The sequence below is a fragment of the Paramormyrops kingsleyae genome, chromosome 20, assembly GCF_048594095.1.
Source record: "Paramormyrops kingsleyae isolate MSU_618 chromosome 20, PKINGS_0.4, whole genome shotgun sequence".
NCBI lineage: Eukaryota > Metazoa > Chordata > Actinopteri > Osteoglossiformes > Mormyridae > Paramormyrops > Paramormyrops kingsleyae.
This window is the reverse complement of record NC_132816.1, coordinates 7933954-7952455: the sequence shown is the minus strand read 5'-3', so window position 1 is coordinate 7952455 and position 18502 is coordinate 7933954. Positions and strand designations below refer to the sequence as shown.

The 18502-nt window shown below is 43.9% G+C and overlaps 1 protein-coding gene across 2 annotated transcripts in view; it reads right to left on the bottom strand.

Annotated features, from left to right (window-relative positions):
- LOC111850812 (sodium/potassium/calcium exchanger 3) overlaps positions 1-18502 on the bottom strand; it is a 103757-nt gene that overhangs the window by 76262 nt on the left and 8993 nt on the right. The window contains exons 1-2 of one of the 2 annotated variants that reach the window (XM_023825108.2): positions 10695-11294; positions 2035-2157 (exon numbers count right to left, since the gene is read on the bottom strand). In XM_023825108.2, the coding sequence (XP_023680876.1) occupies positions 2035-2157; positions 10695-10887 (316 nt within the window). In that variant the 5' untranslated portion in view covers positions 10888-11294. Of the gene's footprint in view, positions 1-2034; positions 2158-10694; positions 11295-18502 lie in introns of those variants that run through there. The other variant, XM_023825110.1, reaches the window with a different exon arrangement.

Sequence of the window (18502 nt, the reverse complement as noted above, 5' to 3'; positions counted from 1 at the left end):
AGTAGCACAGCAGGTCTATGTCACATGGGGGGAGGAGCTTGGACATCATGTGACAGGCTCGAGTCATGTGATGAGTGCCAGATTGCAGAAAATTCAGCACAGACTTGAGTTTCATTTCACAGTCCCAAGAACACACCCAACGATCCCCCCGAGTCCCCACGCCATTTTATTCTCCTGTTGTTCTCCTTTTCACAAAAGTTAAACTGCTCTCTTTCTTCCATCTTTCTTACATCTTCACCAAAACACAACCTCTCTCCCAACCAAGGGAAAATAAAATCTGGCATAAATTCATGCCACATTAGATGTCACGACATGTGAAATTTAATTTAATTTAGAAGCATCACAAATACCCAAAGGAAGATCACTCACTAATACCAAGGGAAATACTACTCTGTATATATATCTCACGGGGCATTCAGCCCAGTGTGTCAAACAGCAGTCAGGATACAATGAAATGCTTATAATAAGCCACACCACACTTACATTACTGATTCAGCATCAGCCCCCAGCCTAGCCCTTTCACCTGTTCACCCATGTAGAGTCCTCTTATCTGTGAGTCTTTTCACAGCGGTGACACTGTCTTGTGTGATCTGTACAGTAACTTCAAAGGAAGGGCACAGAACAAAGGAATCTACTGAAATAGTATTATCTGAAGGCAAGGCAGTCCTTGATGCAGCTCTGTTGCCTCTGGTCTGTATTTCAGGTGATGCATTAATACCATAAGCAATCCCTCAGAAAGAAAGTCTCACGTCACATTGCCGGCTTTGGCTGAATAAGTGCCGTCTCGTCATAATACATGTCAGTTTACCCCCATACAACATACAGATGCTCCTCACTTTACGATATTTCGACATTACAATTATTTGTTAGTGATGCGCATGCAGCAGTCAACTTTGAATTCCAATCTGTTCTCGGGGTAGCAATATGCGGTACGGTACGTTCTACTGACACGTGTTGTTTTTTGTACTTAACCAAATAAACGTGATTTAAAATGATTTACTTTTCAATTACTGATATTTAGTCAGTTATAGTAATTATTTATTTACTTATGCAGTGAGAGTAGTTATTTATTTAGTTATCATATCTTATTCATATTCAACTTACGATAGTTTCCACTTACGATCGATTCATCAGAACGTAACCCCATCATAAGTCAGGGAGCACCTGCATCTCTAAAGGCTGCACAGTGTGGTATCATAAGCAGAAACAAATCATTGTAGTCCATAGTTTAAACACGAAAGTGTTCACTTATCCCGTGGTAGAGGAGACAACACATTTGGGGGCTGCGGAGAGTGTGATGAATGTAGATCTGCTACTAAATATCTAGATCAGCTTACTGATGAGGATGAGCATATTTGAAGCAGCTGACAGCTGAGGATGTCTTAATGAAGGTAAACGGGAATACCTGGGGTCCCTCATCAATACCTATGTGATGTGTGGATGGGTAGAAACTCTACGCTCCTCTGAGGAGCAGTTTTAATGAGCCCTGGTACATGTATAACAGTGTCTCTCTGACTCCAGTCCCTCCACCTCAGCATGCTGTGCCATCTGGTCACCGTTTGTATCCCGGCAACAGCAGCCGAACCCATGTCAGTACATGCCTACAGACGGCCAAACAGAGCAGCTAACCAATGAGCGGGGAGAGAGTGGATGAGGACCCAGTGCCTGTCCTCATCTTGGAGCTGCAGGCCGGCTCCCAAGCTGACTCTCAGGGTGTTTAGAAACCTCCTGGGTACGGGAGAAGATTGAGCAGCTTTTCGATCCTGCGTCTGCGAGTACACTGAGCACCACGTCAATAATCACAGCGACATCCCCTGAAGATGTCTGTCAGATCGACGCGTCGGCCAAGCCAGGCCTGCCTGACAGAACAAGACGCCAACTTTGATTCACCCCAAGTGAGATTTTGACACTTTTATTTTCAAAAACCACAATAAAATCACCACGAGCTACAGACGGGCCTCGTGTTTAGAGAGTGGTGAGATGACCACAGTACAAGGCTGCCCCTGAGCAGTGGACAGGACGCTGCTTGCCTACCGGGCTCTGTGCAGTTTTTGGAGTGCTCCTGCTCCTCCGTGACGTTGCTGTCCAGCTCCTGCAGTAGCCTCCGCCTCCCCCATAGGTGGCGCTCTTCAGCGGTGTGACCAGACATAAGGAAACCTGTGGGACGACAGCCAGGCACTCATTAAAGGACGCAACATCCTCTCAAACAGCGCTTCCATGTACTTCTGTGTGATGATGACTTTTCTACTAAACTGATACATATAACCTCATCATCCAGATCTACTTTCAGTCCAGCTGGAGTAAAACTGAGAGAGTCATTAGCTAAACAGACACCTCACACTGTTATCTTTCATCTTTCCTGCAAAAATCCAAAATGCACAAACTGTGATGAATCCATTTTGGACCAAGACGTGTCAGTCAAAGGCCAACATCAGTACACAATCCAAAAATACTCCTTTCTGGCCACCTTCAGGTCCACCACAAATACAAAATTTTGCACAGCCAAGCAACGTGATCCTGCAGGTCACACTAACGGTGAACAGTGAGGGAGTGAGACGTTGAGGTGGTGTGTCCTCACCCTGATCCCAGTTATTCAGACAGCTCTCTGAATCTTATCTAGTCTATGAAAGCTCTGCTGTCTGGACTCTCTCCTCTAACAGGAATAATTACAGTGAACATCTTCCACAAACAATAAAAACAACACACAGAATGTCACAAAACTGACATCTCTATTTCCCTTTCGCTTGGTCAGTTCAAGAACACATTTTCTCCTCCATGTTGGGTGGTGAGTGGCTCAGAGGGTTAAGTCTCTGTGCTTGTCAGCTGGACGTCCCCAATTCAAGCCCCAGCCCTGGTGGAATGATTGTATGTGTGTGCATCCTTGAGCAAGGCCTTTGAGGGCAGTGGTGGTTTAATGGTTAGGGAAGTGCACTTGTAATAGAAAGGTTGCTGGTTCAAATCCCCAACCAGCAAGGCATTGCTCCCCAGGTGCTGAGATAGCTGCCCCCTGCTATGTGGCATATGGGTTAAATGCAGAGGATGCATTTCATCATGGTGTGTCAACACTGATCACCTAATTCTTCACTTTTTCCATTCACAAATGCCTTTCTTGTGACTAGGCTTCTTATCTATTTAGAATTGTCTTCTGATTTAGATTTCCATCTCTTTCACTATTTACTCAATGGCTGAATCATTAGCATAGCTATTTGTTTTCTAGATTAGAAACTCCCCAGACCCGGATTTAAAACCCCGATAACTGGTGCAATGTGTCCCCTTTCTTTACAAAGCTAAGATCTGTGGAAGCAACCGCAGTGCCACTGAGACTGACATTAAAACACACTGTCCCTTTTGTGCCCATCTACCCACATCATGTGCCTGCATGAGGCACATGTCCTCTGGTTCTTGGCGAAGTCACTCTTTTTGTCTGGATGTGTTTCTGAACCTCAAAGCGCTGGACAATAACACTGAGAACTCACAAAGTGCTGAGCCTAAAACAGAACTGTCCTTCCTAAACAAATATAAACAACCACAAATAAAGAAGCGTACAAAACACTTAACGAGCCGGTAACTGGGTGGCTTCGAATGTGTCTGAAATTCCGTTCTCAGCTGACAAAGCGTTGTCACGCAAAGCAATTTCGGCACACAATTAAAATTCCCATAAACAGGCAGTAGAGTATTATTGGTTTTTTCTTCCAGAACTGTAGCGATATTTCAGCCTTTTCCTTTTGAAGGGGCATTAGCAACTGTGCAGATTATGCTGCTACAGCATTTAATCCATCTTTGGGCTGCTAATCCGGGGTGGGGTCACAGGGATCTTGGAGCTAATCCCAGGCAGCAAGGGGCACCAGGCTGGGGTGCCATCCGAGTGGGATGCCAGCCTATCGCAGGGTACAAACAATTAGAGATGCCGATGAACCTGACTGCAAGTCTTTGGACGGCGGGAGGGAACTGGCACGAGGAGAACGTCCAAACTCCACACACCCAGAGCGTAGGAAGGATTTCAGACCCCAGTCCTAGAAGTACCAGGCAACAGTCCTACCCAGTGAATCACAACACTGCCTTACAGCCTTTAATGCTACATTAAATGACAACACAAAGTGCCGTTCAGCGAGGCTCTTCTGTTAAACAAAGACCGGCTGTAAACACTGTTGTTTCTCTGGGACACGGGGACGCGTTGTTAAGTCACTAAGTCAGAACGAACACACTGGGTGTTCCCTGGTTGCTATGGAGATGTGGCGTAAGTGCAGAAATTAGGGTTAGCATTCATAGAGAGAAAAACACACTGCAAATAGCATGTGTGCCTTCCTTATTCTGCCAAATGTACTCATTTTTTCAGACGCTATCCTGCGGAGGTACTTTTACAGCAAAGTGAGCTGCGTTCTTCAGCGTAACCTTAACCTGAGTGGGATGGGAAATCTAGGAAATTGAGGTACTTACTGTACTTTACTGCTGTGACTGTAAACACATCTCTCCTCAGACCACTGAAAAAACATATGATACTAAACATGCGGTGGTGTGTGTTTCAGTAGGGTGGGCCCCCCTGCCTGCAATCGAGGCACCGAAATGCCCTATGGGTGCCAAATAAAATGTCCTGATCCGGTCCTCAAAGTATCGATCTCAACTGTATTTGTGTGTCTCAAAGGAGAGCAAGTTGGGATGTGGGAAAGGAAGCATTCAAATGAACTCGTACTAGTGCAACTGATAAAAAAAGCATCACTACATTACACATGTAAGCTTATGTAAAACTGAAAGATGTTTAATATTTGTTACGCAATCTGTATATGATACATAGCACTAGTACTGTTGTGCAATGTTTTGTCTTGGAAATAAAACTTTAAATGGACGAGTACTTCATGTTTGCGGCACAGGGACATTGTGACCTTCTGTTAAAAACCTGTTAAAAAGTTGATGACGCTCACAGAGCAATAATACAGGCAAATCATTCCACTGCTTCCCAAACCTCTTTCAGACCTAGCAATATTCTGATCAGGAGCAGAAGCGAAAAAGGAACAACAACAACAACAACAATAATAATAATAATAATTCTGAGATTTACTCAGAGTTACTGCATAATCAGCTGCTTAGTGCCAAGACATGAGACTCTCTGAGGGAGTATCGCTGCAATGAACGGTTTCGCTGGCGGACAATGCGCCTTTCATGAGCGCCTGACACCGATGCTAACGTGGCGGGCGGGGGGCGTTCCGGAGCTCGGAATGCGTCCCCCGCTCCGCTTCGCAGCTTGTAACGGACGGCGAGGTGTCCGACCCGAATCTGCCCGCGGTGGCCGATTTCTCATGGCAGAATAGAGGGAGCGAGCATCCCACCTGATCTCCGTCCAACGTGCCAGCCGTATTAAGTAGCCTGACCCCATAATGTCACTGCGCGCGTTATATTTAAAGCTCACATCTGTGTTGCACTTAATAACACATTTGTCTTTCTTGTCAGTACAGGTGTGCAGTAAAGTTAGGCCATGTAAATTTACAGGGGCACTTGTCTGTGAGCAGCAGCGAGAGCAGCCTGTCGTTACGAACAGCTACCAGTGTTATCATCAAATGACTTAATAAAAACGGAATTGGTTCGCTAACGCAAAATGGTTGTACTGAGAGAAATGTATTTTTAAGGTAATTTTTTCATACTTGGTTTGAGCCAGCAGTGGATGAAACAGCGTAGTCAGCAAATCAGAGGAGGGGATATTCCAGTGGGCGTTGAAAGGTAGCCGTGACAGTATCATTCACATGAAGCTGATATTTCAACACAGTAAAAAATGTGTTCTCTGCTGCATATTAGGGTTGGCACATTATCTGACATTTAGCCCTTTAAAATATGGTTAGCACTGTTGCCTCACACCTCGGGGACCTGGGTTCAAGTCTCCGCCTGGGTTACATGTGTGTGGAGTTTGCATGTTCTTCCCGTGTCGTCGTGGGGTTTCCCCCGGGTACTCCGGTTTCCCCCCACAGTCCAAAAACATGCTGTCCAGGGTTGTTCCCTGCCTCGTGCCCATTGCTTCCGGGATAGGCTCCGGACCCCCCGCGACCCAGTAGGATAAGCGGGTTGGAAAATGGATGGATGGATTTCTAGGCGGCACTTATCCTGAAAACCTCAAAACGGTACGGTTAGGGAATTTTGGGCCCCCAAAGTACTCTGGGGCTTGTGTGAGTGAGCTGTCGTCCATGTCATGTTCAGAAGAGTGCGTCACTTACAATGACAGCTGGGAGGTGTGAGGGTTAATCAAGAAGCACCTGAGAGGAGAACGATTGGAAAACGTGGCCACCGTTAATTAGCCTACAGCGCGGTTGTAATGCGTTAGATAGCCAGCTGATCTTTACATCCATTTATCCTGCAGTTAAAAGAGCGAAACTGATTAAATGAAAAACATATGCATAGATAAATATGACACTCCAACTGTGTCTCGCAATCACGGGTGGAAATGTGTATAAATAAGTCCGCACGTCATAAATAATTTGGCACATTAAAAATCACACTGCTTATGAGGTTATGAGTTTTCGGGACCTGAATTTCCCAAAGAGAAGGCAGGTAAGTTGATCGATGGAGCATTAATAGAGGCTGCAGCTTCTTCCCTGCTGTCTTCGCTGGGGATCGGCGTGCTGTAGCACGCAGGCAGGGAGCCCGGGAGCACATGGAAGCCACGATGCTACACTCGCGTATGCGGGAATAGCGGGTAATAGCTTAGGATATCCCCCGGCGACGCTCAGCAGCTTTCTAATTGCAGCCACATCGGTAGTAATTGAGCGAGCTCAGGCGAAGAGAGATCTGGCTGGGCAGGGGGCAGCTGATGTCATCGTTAGCTGGTCACCCGCCCCCCTCCGTGGCTCACTGGCCGCGGGACGCATGTTCTTACAGTATGTTCTTATGTTCCTACTACCAAAAGCAGCTCCCAGTTGCCCGTGCTCAGGGGAGAGCGTGACAGTATAGGCAAATCGAACGGGGATTCCAGCAGGATTCCAGTTTGAACATTAATATCAGTGTGGGAAACCTTGAACGTCATTCCAACTCAGTGTGCCATCAGTCTAATTATCCTGACAAATTAAACTGACATTAACAGGGCTGTGTTCTAACTATTGTGAAGGTATTAAAATGAATTTTGAAAAAGGGCTTGGGGAGATTTCATAGCATGTTTTTTATGCAAAGATCAAGGTGTTTTAAAACAATTTTAAGTCTTCATGGATGCTGTAATGTCATACAACAAAATTCAATCCACATGTATTGTCTCCTACAATGGTGCTATAAGGGGATTTAAACAGCTTCTTTCTCCACAGACTCACTGAGCAAGTGGGAAAAAAATATATAAGTACCCAAAAAGGGCACAAGGCATCTCAGAGACATTCCAGCTTCAGTCTCCAGCTCACTAAGCACAAGTTTGACCTGGGTTTTTGGATGCTGGATTATCTTGCCAAATAAAGATGAAGATTGTCTGATCTCTGGGGATATCACAACAAGACCCTCCTGTTTTCAGAAAAATGAACTGCAGTTTAAAGCCTATATTTGAAACAGTTTTTATGTAAATATATACAGTACATGCATAGCAGATCAATGATCTTAGTGATATGAAGGTACAGTAAAATTATGCTTTGCAATAATTTCTCACATTTTTAAAAGACATATAAATATCCAATTATACCACTGAAACAATCAATTTCACATGCCAAGAGGCAGGAGTGCATACTGAACACATAATGGTATGTTCTTACCTCACCAAGACTAATTAGAACCACCTCCTTTAAATACCCCCACAAAACTTAACATTAGCATTAAACGTAGCACTGTAAAGTTTCACAAACCACAGTTAGGCAAATAAAACTTGTATTTGTAATAATCATGTCTTTAAACATTCACGTGTTAGGGTTGCCACAGATACATTTCTATGTTATAAAGATACCTGATAGTGGTAAAGACACCAACACAATCTAAAAAGTGTGTGTTCATTTTGGGAGTGTTGGGAATTTCAGGTCCAGAAGCTACCAATCCAGACCAAGGTTTTGTTTCCACCAACCAGGTGAGTACCCTGTAACTGTGACTTTATGCTCAGTTGGTTGGTAGAAACAAAATCCTGGTCTGGATTTGTAACTTATGGACCTGAAACGCCCTACACTGCATTTTGGTCAATGTCACACAAACAGACCAGTGCAAACCTGAGAACTGGTTCCAGATCACCACAGGGGGGTCTTAACCACGGAGAAACAGATCACTGACAGCCTGCAGCGAAAGCTGTGGAGATGTCTCACCAGCAAGCTGCGATAAATGCCACATTCACCTTTGAGCTTTCCTCTGTGCTCTACCGCACTAGAGGGCTGCTAGTCCAGGCATCGACATCAGAGGGTCTGCAGTGACGGGGAACACCGGCAGTTACAAGACCCCATCAATGGGGTGCTTACCACATCCCAGCAGGGTATGTTTACCTCAGTCAGAGGCAAGACAAAAGACATGCATTATTTCTCAGCATGAGACAGGCAAAAATCTCTCCATGTGAATTACTCGTCCTCATTGCAGGTTCTAAGAACCGAAGGCCTCTTTTAGGAACCCTGGCTTTTCTTCCACAGATGTGCGTAGGTCTGGAACCTGTTCCCCTCTCGCTCCATCCAAAGGGGCCTCTTCCCATTTTGGCCCCAAAAGTGGGCCTTGGGATTTATTTACAGTTTTGGTTTGACCAGCTTTCAAACAGCATGTGGTCTTAAAAATCATGTTTCTGCAAACAATTGCAAATATTTTAAGCATGTGAAGTCAAGCGAGCATGGTACCGTGATAAAAACATTCCAAATCTCCTACAAATACGGAACAAATGCTCATCCTTGGATCCCTAGCGGCAGGAACAGAATTAAAATCAGTACTTACTTAATTCATTTTGTACTGTATATACTTTTTCTATCTAAAAATTTAACTCACTTTCTTTTTTTAGCCATCCCCTAAAATGTGCAAAAAACGAGTGGGCAGTTACATAATAGGACTTATCGACCATTCACAGCCAGACTGTATACATTTACATTTTCATGCGGCCGCCCATAACGACCCAGTCATGAGATTTCTCCAAAGCTGCTAGAATACAATCCTGGGGCATTTCCAAGGCAGTCACGTGTCTCTGTGTGAAAGACCGATCATTTCATCTGTCGGCTGGTTGACGGGAAATAGAAGCAGGAATACGGAATGTAAATTCAGTCTGTACTGTACAGACTCCCGTTCCTGCAGACACCAGCGTTCATCTGGCCGACTTTGGCTTCCCTGCCATCGGCAGTCTTGCTTTGGAGAAACTGACCTCCACATTGCGTTTGACATTTGCCAAAAAATTAAAGAAGATTCACGGGACATTTATCTTAGATATCACTATCAGAAAAAATGAATAAATCAAAACGTGTCTTTTAATTTCTTCTTTAACTTATATAAAAAAGCAGGATTTAAAGCAGGACTCAGATAACAAAAGTGATAACATTAATTGACTAATTGATGTTACTTTAATCACAGGATTTCGATTTCACTACTATAAGTAAGCCTTTTGAGGAGAAGTAGACCCCTGGAGAACCTGTTGGGACTGTTTTCCTAAATAGACTATATGCGTCTTAGGTTTGAGAATATATACTCCGAATGAGTTACCGTGGAGAAATGCAACACGACAGACGTGCGACTGGCGTCTGATAGAAATACGGGAACTACACTGCGAGGCGCTATAACGATGTGCGCTTCCCACTTTAAGAGGACAATACAGGAGCGCGTATGGGAAATATTAAGCGGGTAACTGAAAGAGACTCGCTTTACATTCTCACGCCATTCGCCATGATTATTTAACGCTTATTTATTAACATGATCGATTACTTAACATTTGCCTCATGTAAGGATGCATGAAATATGAAAATTCTTTCAAAACGTTTATGTACGTAGAAACAAACCAGAAAGAAGATGCCACTTTCAAGTGGGTACGTAGCATTTACCCTGTATTATCTTCAACAGTACCAACCTCTAAGCAAGAGAATACTCTTTAATGCAATACGGGATTACCATTTAATTTCTTACATGTTAACTTGTGGTGATTAAGTAGGCTACAACAGAACAGCCATTTAAGTTCATAAACTGAATTATTTCTGATCCTGTTATTTAACCGGGATACGATTAATCACTTTTATCAGATCGATGGAGATTGTGGTGAATAAATCAAATTCGGGCATTTCTCTTCTGTTCGACATCATACGAAAATGCGAGTAGCCTATATTTCAGCAGGGGTCTGTCGTTTAAAGAAACACGAAAATCAAATAAAGACATTCCTCTGCGAAGCAGGGATTCGGCACGTATGGACTCTTAACTATAGTTACACATCATAACCATATTGTATCATTAAAAGCACATTTGTTCATCTTTGCTCCTGTAAAGCCAATTACTTTTAAAGATTGCGTAATTCCCGGCGTGATAATTGTCACATTCCCAGCGCAATATCCACATAAATCTATATACAATACAGGTCAGCAGTAACATATCAACAAATGCATGCTTTAATCAACAAGAATAAGCGCTGATCGAAGGCGTAATTAACATGAAAAATCATATTTAACGCGCTGAAGATCCCTGTGTGCGATGTACTGCATGAGAAACTACGGATGGTATTTCTGCAGAAATAAAATATACTGTGTACAGCTGGGTCCACAAACAGCGCTATCTCCTAACGCACTTTCTAAGCAGTCCCGGGAGCTCACCTGTGTTTTCTGCCAGGCAGGACAAACCCGTTACGGCCAGAAGCAACCCCCCCAGAAAGCACATCTGTATGAAAAACAACTCCTTTCGCTTTCTCCTTCTCGTCTTTATCTTGCTCCGACCGATCTTCACACGCAGTGGCCGACTTGGTGCTCGGACAGTCGGCGACATCACACCGGCGACCGCCCCATCCATATAGGTCTTGGGCAAGAATGCAATCTTTGGGGGGAAAATATATGAACAGAAAGAGACAAAACAAGGTATTGGGAGCGGGTAAACGAGGGCTGGGAAAGTTTCAAAACAGAGTCATTTGGAATGCCGTCGACGCGTGAAAGTAGCCGTTCGCTGCCGTAGACGTTCCCACTTATATCATTTTAACGATAATATCGAGAAGGGACGCTGGGAGCGGAAAGGGAGCGCCATGGATGCGGCAAAGTCTGTGCCAGCCCTCGCTCGACACGGTCTGCCGTGGAGTTGTGGATGCTGATGTGGTACAGAGGGAAAGGAGAGGGGGATGGAGGGTGAGAGAGAGATCAAACTGATGCGGAGCAGCTGTTTGACGGCGGAGAGGTGAGAGAGCGACTCTGAGGTGAAGCGTGGAAATGCGAGCGTATCACCGCCCTCTTCTGGAGACTCTGGCGTGCGACGTGGAGGTGGAATTACCCATCGATTCCTTATTGTCCTGGGACTTAAGATTTAAATAGTTCACGGAGGTTGTATGCAGCCAAATGATATGACAAATACAAAAAGAATAAAGCGAGCTTCCTTCTAATCCATCAGGTACTGCAAACATTAATTTTACTCCTTTGTAGCTTATTGCAGCCTGGAATCTCCTTTAATTTATTAGGTCAAGTTCCACCAGCTCAATTCACATACTTGAATGTGAATCAATCCATCCATCCATCCATTCTCTATATGCGGTCCACAAAGCATAGTCCACCCTTGGATGTGATACCAGTCCATCACAGGACCTCAAGTAACATTCTGATCAAATATTTCTGACCAATGAGTCAGAGTGACACACACACACACACACACACACACACATATGTATATATATATATACCAATGGATTATGTCCCTTTAGTACATTTCCTCATTGTTCCAAAGACAAAAACTTTTAACTGCAAGAGGAAAAGCGTACAGGTATATTTGCGGGCTCACTGACATATGTTGACAAATTGGACCTAATCTGTCTTTGGTGCTTAGCAAAATCGTCTATTTGGAATGCCAAAATAAATTAATATATAAATGAATAAACAAATACAGTCGGATCAGTAGGATTACCGTGAAAAGCCCATCGATCTGAGCATTGTCCTTGACCTGTGTACATGCAGAACTCTCAGCTGCCTCAAACAGCTGGAAAGTTATCTGATTGTCTAATGCAGTTTCTCCCAATCCAGTCCTCGGGGGCCCACAGCCAGTCCATGTTTTTGCATCCTCTGAGCTCCCTGCCAGCAGTCCACATTTTTGCTGCCTCCCAGCTCCCATGGTTCAAACACAGGTACTGTGAACCAATGAGTACTGACCCACTTCAGGCTCTGATTCAAACACAGATACTGCGTGCCAGTGAGTACCGGCTCACTTCAGGTTCTGGTTTCAACACAGATACTGCGTGACAGTGAGTACTAGCTCACTTCAGGTTCTGGTTCTAACACAGGTACTGCGAACCAGTGAGTACTGACCCACTTCAGGCTCTAATTCAAACACAGATACTGCGTGCCAGTGAGTACCGGCTCACTTCAGGTTCTGGTTCCAACACAGGTACTGCGTGCCAGTGAGTACTGATTCCTTTCAGGCTCTGATTCAAACACAGATACTGCGTGCCAGTGAGTACCGGCCCATTTCAGGCTGACTCAAACACTGGTCACAGGCAGAAAACTGTAATATGGGTGTGACGTAGAATGTAGTCTGAAATGGAAAGACACTGTACTGCAGGAGTCTGACCTCATTTCTCTCTGACAGCACACCCATTAGTAGAGATCGTGAGCTTGGGGCATCTTCTCAGCAAATGTTACATTCCTCTGCTTCTCTAAATATGAAATTCTGCCCAGTGCTGCTCACCTGCTAATATGTAGACCATCGTAACACTAATCCATGTCAGGCTTGAAATATATGCTTGCATTCACTTTGCTCTTCACCTTCATTGACATCCCCCCCCCCCCCCCAGGCAAACAGCAGATTTGTGCAATTTTGTGTGCTATTCCACCGATTTTGTCACCGAAGGGCTGTATATATTTCAGATTCTTGCTGGGGGACAACCTCATATTTCACATGTGCTGGAAGGCCATGTGTTCTGGTCCTAGAGAACAAATATACATGTTATCTCTATGTAAATTGTGCTAATAATTTTTACTGGCCATGAACTCTGCAAGTGTTCAGATATAGACTACTGTAAAATTATAGACTACAATTTCTTACCCCAGTCCTCAGGGGCCCCCAGACAGCCCACATTTTTGCTCCCTTCCAGGTTCCAGCACACCTGTACCAGGTATTCGGTGATCGAGATTGTTTGGTTGTTGATCTTTGATTGTTAGGTATACTGGGAGGTGGGAGGGAGCAAAAATGTGGGCTGGCTGGTGGCCCCCAAGGACTGGGTGGAGATAAGCTGTTATAGACCTTGCATCAGATTAGAGTTGTACACGGGTGGGGAAACACGGTGCTCTTGTGACGCTTATTGGCATAGCGTTCTCTGCCAGTCATGTGATTTGTTTCTGCTCTCCTCATTGGTGTAACCCAGAGCACACTGCCTTTTGAAGTGCCGCGATCCAGTTTTGGTCCAGCTTTGTCCAAGAGTGCCTTCCTTGTAGGGGCGGCTCCAGAATGCGACCATCTTTCCCTTTGATCAGTTCAGAGGGCTGTTTGTTTACAGAGCGAGGAAGGCTTTCACCGCCACAATCCCTGGCATGTCATCCGCCATTAAAATGTTAATAAACAGCTGTGGTATTCCTCGAGCTGCTTCAGGCACGCTTCCAGACACAGCCGTAGGCCTTCTGCTTTTTCACTTTTGCAAAAAAAAAAAAAAACAACCTTGCAAAGACGATGATCAGCAATGCTGCTTGCCATCACTTTCAGTAATATCAAGGTGGCTACAAGTCATTTTCATTGACAAACAAATTGAAGCCATTTGTTGTAGCAATTTACAGAGCATCCTGCTTGGATAATCAATCGTGATTTAAGCAGGAAGCCTCAATGAAACGCTTTAGGGATACACATAACGATGGCACGTCAAAAGCTGAGAAAGACTGCATTTTGATATCCTTAGTAAGAAGACCTCCATTTACTTTTATCGAGCTACCGTTTTGGTGAGAACAATCGAGCATTTATATCAATCAAACATCAGAAAGTCACCGGGGACACGTGCGCCTGCGAGAAGCTGGCCGGCTCTCTCTTTATCGGGGACCCACAGTCGGTGGCGTCTCGTGGGTTTCCCCGCTGATCGCTGACGACATCGCGTTTTCATATCGCCCGGTTGACAGGCAGCGCTGATTGCCAGCCCTAAGTGTTCTTATAAATAGCCCTGGAAATTTTCCAGCAAGAATGGAAAAAGCGGCTCTGCTCTAGGCAACGCGCCCGCAGTTAGCCTTTAACTCTTTCAGGCAGCGATTCCTTACAGAGAGGAGGGGAGCCGGCAAGCTTGTGCAGTTACACTGAAACCTGATTGGGTATGGATCTGACATAAAGTACTGTGCAAGTCTTGGGCAGTGAAAGGAAAAATTTAAAGCTATTCATCTAGATAGCAAGTATATATTTGTTCAGAACAAAAACCCTATTTAACATTATAGCATAGGCAAATGAAGAGTAACACAATAAAAGCTGACAATATATTCCTTTCCGTTCCCCCAAAGGTCACTGATACTTTGCTAGATGACTAGATGAACACAGCTTCAGCTCCCAAACCTCTCCTCAGGGGCACCTCAGCCATTCCATGGACTTAAATTTCACCACCAGTTCAATTAATCAATTACCTTAATTAGTTAAATAACTCAATGAGGTATTGATTAGCCTCATAACATAGTATGCCAGCGGTTGAGTAAAAAAAACAACAAAAACGTTGGTGTATTAGATGGTTGCTGCAAGTACTGTGGTCGTTTCAGGAGAGATTTTGAAATGGCTAAGCTGACACACTTTGACAAACATTACATCATAGTTTTAAACCAACATGAAGATCATTTAAAGATCATTTCCTTGACTGCCTAAGACTTTTGCACAGTACAGTATATTCACACGTTAGGAAAGAACAGTAGGAGAACACTTACATTGTACTAAAACAGTACAATGTAATTTATTGTTAACTGATTACACAACGGCTCCAATCAACAATCAAAATAGGCATAATAACAAAACAACATGTAGGCCTAATATTGCTCTTCACTTAGTAAAGTTTTGCATTCAGGAATAAGCATCGTTTTCAGCTAAAAAACACCAAATGTATAGTCACAGCAGGGGTGTCGTTAGGTCTACTTTAGCCCCCCCCCCCCAATAAATGTACACTAATTAGTTTAAATAATGTGGGGTGTTTGCATCAGACCACCATAATAAAGGCTTAGCCCCCTCCTTTCATAAATCTCTCCCAACGCTCCTGAGTCACAGTATAATACATTTGGGTTTGTGAGTGCAGGCGACAGGATCCTGCGGTCTTATCTCTGCTGTAGTTTCAATTCGGATTGCACATCCGATTAACTTCATGCGTGACAAAATTAAATAAGTCAGCAAATTTATATGCCTTTGTGCCTTTAGCATGATTCCATTGTTTATCTGCATATATGGTCATTATAGTGCAAAAGGGAAACATAATCCCTATTCAAAACTGAATAGTATTGCTGTGCACCACACACACAAAAACCAACTGGTGAGTCGATTGAGTGCTAAATAAGTTTGCAATTATTTTTTAAAATCCTTTATATCACACATAAATCCTTGTAACAGAGGTGTTTGAGAATCTATTTGTGATATATAGGGAAATTGTTTGAGGATTTGGGATGGACTGGAAGTGCATTGTTGTTTTCCCTATTTATAGTAGTGGGATTATAGACTCTAAATACCCGAAACTTCCTGAAAACAATTTCAAGGACAGATTAGATTCAGATAAAGAAGCACGTCTGTGTTTGATATGCGTAGGTTCATGGGACAGTCCAATCGGTCACCTTAGCGTCCTTTACCCTGGGACGGCTGCGCTCACCATGTCGCCACGGAATGAAATGGATTCTCAGCAGTTTCAAAGGCTCACAAAAGGAAAGAGAGAAAGGGAAAAAAAACAACAAATTAAGTCCAGCTAAATTGTTTTTCCATAGCCAGTGGGCTTGGCAAAGGGAGTGGGCATACACACACACATAAGATGCAAGACAGAGTGGCAGAAAAGACGGACCCAGAGCTTAAGCGAAAATAAACTGGACCCTGGGAACGTCACCCAGCCCAGTCCAGAGAAAAATCTCAGAAAAGTAGACAAAACTTCTTACGGCATTAAAAACACATGTTGCTGTAGTGATGCTTTTGAATTCTGCAGTCGGGGCCTCTTTAAAGCATCTCTTTACGTCACCTTATCCAGGTCCAAGACTGTAGGCAGACATAGACTGTCTCTAGTGTCTCTTCTGCAATACCTAGAAGCCAGTGAGACAGAGCTGTGATGGTCCTCCTAAAAGCTTGCATGCCAACACAGCTCATTGGCTGCCTCTTGTAATTAACTCACATGGATTGGTGTAATGTTCAAGGCCCGCCCCCTTTTAATGAGTGTCAAAATATTAACTGATCCAATTATTTCACTTATATATCCCCTTCGATCTAATGGTAATTTGAGATAAGGATGGTTGTGTCCAATAGAATTACAGTGATGTCCTGAAAATGTTACAGTTAATTATTACTCAGGAAACAGATCTTAACTGGGAACAAGACAGATTTTTATTCTTATTAGTAAAATCTGGGCATTCGCAATTCCTGCTGCCAGGACGGTTCTTGAAGCCCAAACCATTTTCTTCCAGCTGAACTGCAGGGCTTCTCTGATAGATGCTGGGGTGTGTTGGGCGCTGGTTTGCGTACTGGCTGTAGCTGTCTTGTTAAGCGAACATTGGGAAGGGAGGGGCAGGGTCATGTGAGCACAGGCACATTTTCACAGCAACCACTCAAAAACTCCCAGGCGAATACCTCCATTCCACTGTATATTCATTATGGGAATGTATGGAGAGAGAGTGAATACCCCCATTCCCCTGTATATTCATTATGGGAATGTATGGAGAGAGAGTGAATACCCCCATTCCGATGTACATTCATTATGGGAATGTATGGAGAGAGAGTGAATACCCCCATTCCGCTGTACATTCATTATGGGAATGTATGGAGAGAGAGTGAATACCCCCATTCCGATGTACATTCATTATGGGAATGTATGGAGAGAGAGTGAATACCCCCATTCCACTGTATATTCATTATGGGAATGTATGGAGAGAGAGTGAATACCCCCATTCCGCTGTACATTCATTATGGGAATGTATGGAGAGAGAGTGAATACCCCCATTCCGCTGTACATTCATTATGGGAATGTATGGAGAGAGAGTGAATACCCCCATTCTGCTGTACATTCATTATGGGAATGTATGGAGAGAGAGTGAATACCCCCATTCCGCTGTATATTCATTATGGGAATGTATGGAGAGAGAGTGAATACCCCCATTCCGCTGTACATTCATTATGGGAATGTATGGAGAGAGAGTGAATACCCCCATTCCGATGTACATTCATTATGGGAATGTATGGAGAGAGAGTGAATACCCCCATTACGCTGTATATTCATTATGGGAATGTATGGAGAGAGAGTGAATACCCCCATTCCGATGTACATTCATTATGGGAATGTATGGAGAGAGAGTGAATACCCCCATTCCCCTGTATATTCATTATGGGAATGTATGGAGAGAGAGTGAATACCCCCATTCCGATGTACATTCATTATGGGAATGTATGGAGAGAGAGTGAATACCCCCATTCCGCTGTACATTCATTATGGGAATGTATGGAGAGAGAGTGAATACCCCCATTCCGATGTACATTCATTATGGGAATGTATGGAGAGAGAGTGAATACCCCCATTCCACTGTATATTCATTATGGGAATGTATGGAGAGAGAGTGAATACCCCCATTCCGCTGTACATTCATTATGGGAATGTATGGAGAGAGAGTGAATACCCCCATTCCGCTGTACATTCATTATGGGAATGTATGGAGAGAGAGTGAATACCCCCATTCTGCTGTACATTCATTATGGGAATGTATGGAGAGAGAGTGAATACCCCCATTCCGCTGTATATTCATTATGGGAATGTATGGAGAGAGAGTGAATACCCCCATTCCGCTGTACATTCATTATGGGAATGTATGGAGAGAGAGTGAATACCCCCATTCCGATGTACATTCATTATGGGAATGTATGGAGAGAGAGTGAATACCCCCATTACGCTGTATATTCATTATGGGAATGTATGGAGAGAGAGTGAATACCCCCATTCCGATGTACATTCATTATGGGAATGTATGGAGAGAGAGTGAATACCCCCATTCTCCGGTACATTCATTATGGGAATGTAAGGAGAGAGAGTGAATACCCCCATTCTCCTGTACATTCATTATGGGAATGTATGGAGAGAGAGTGAATACCCCCATTCCGATGTACATTCATTATGGGAATGTATGGAGAGAGAGTGAATACCCCCATTACGCTGTATATTCATTATGGGAATGTATGGAGAGAGAGTGAATACCCCCATTCCGATGTACATTCATTATGGGAATGTATGGAGAGAGAGTGAATACCCCCA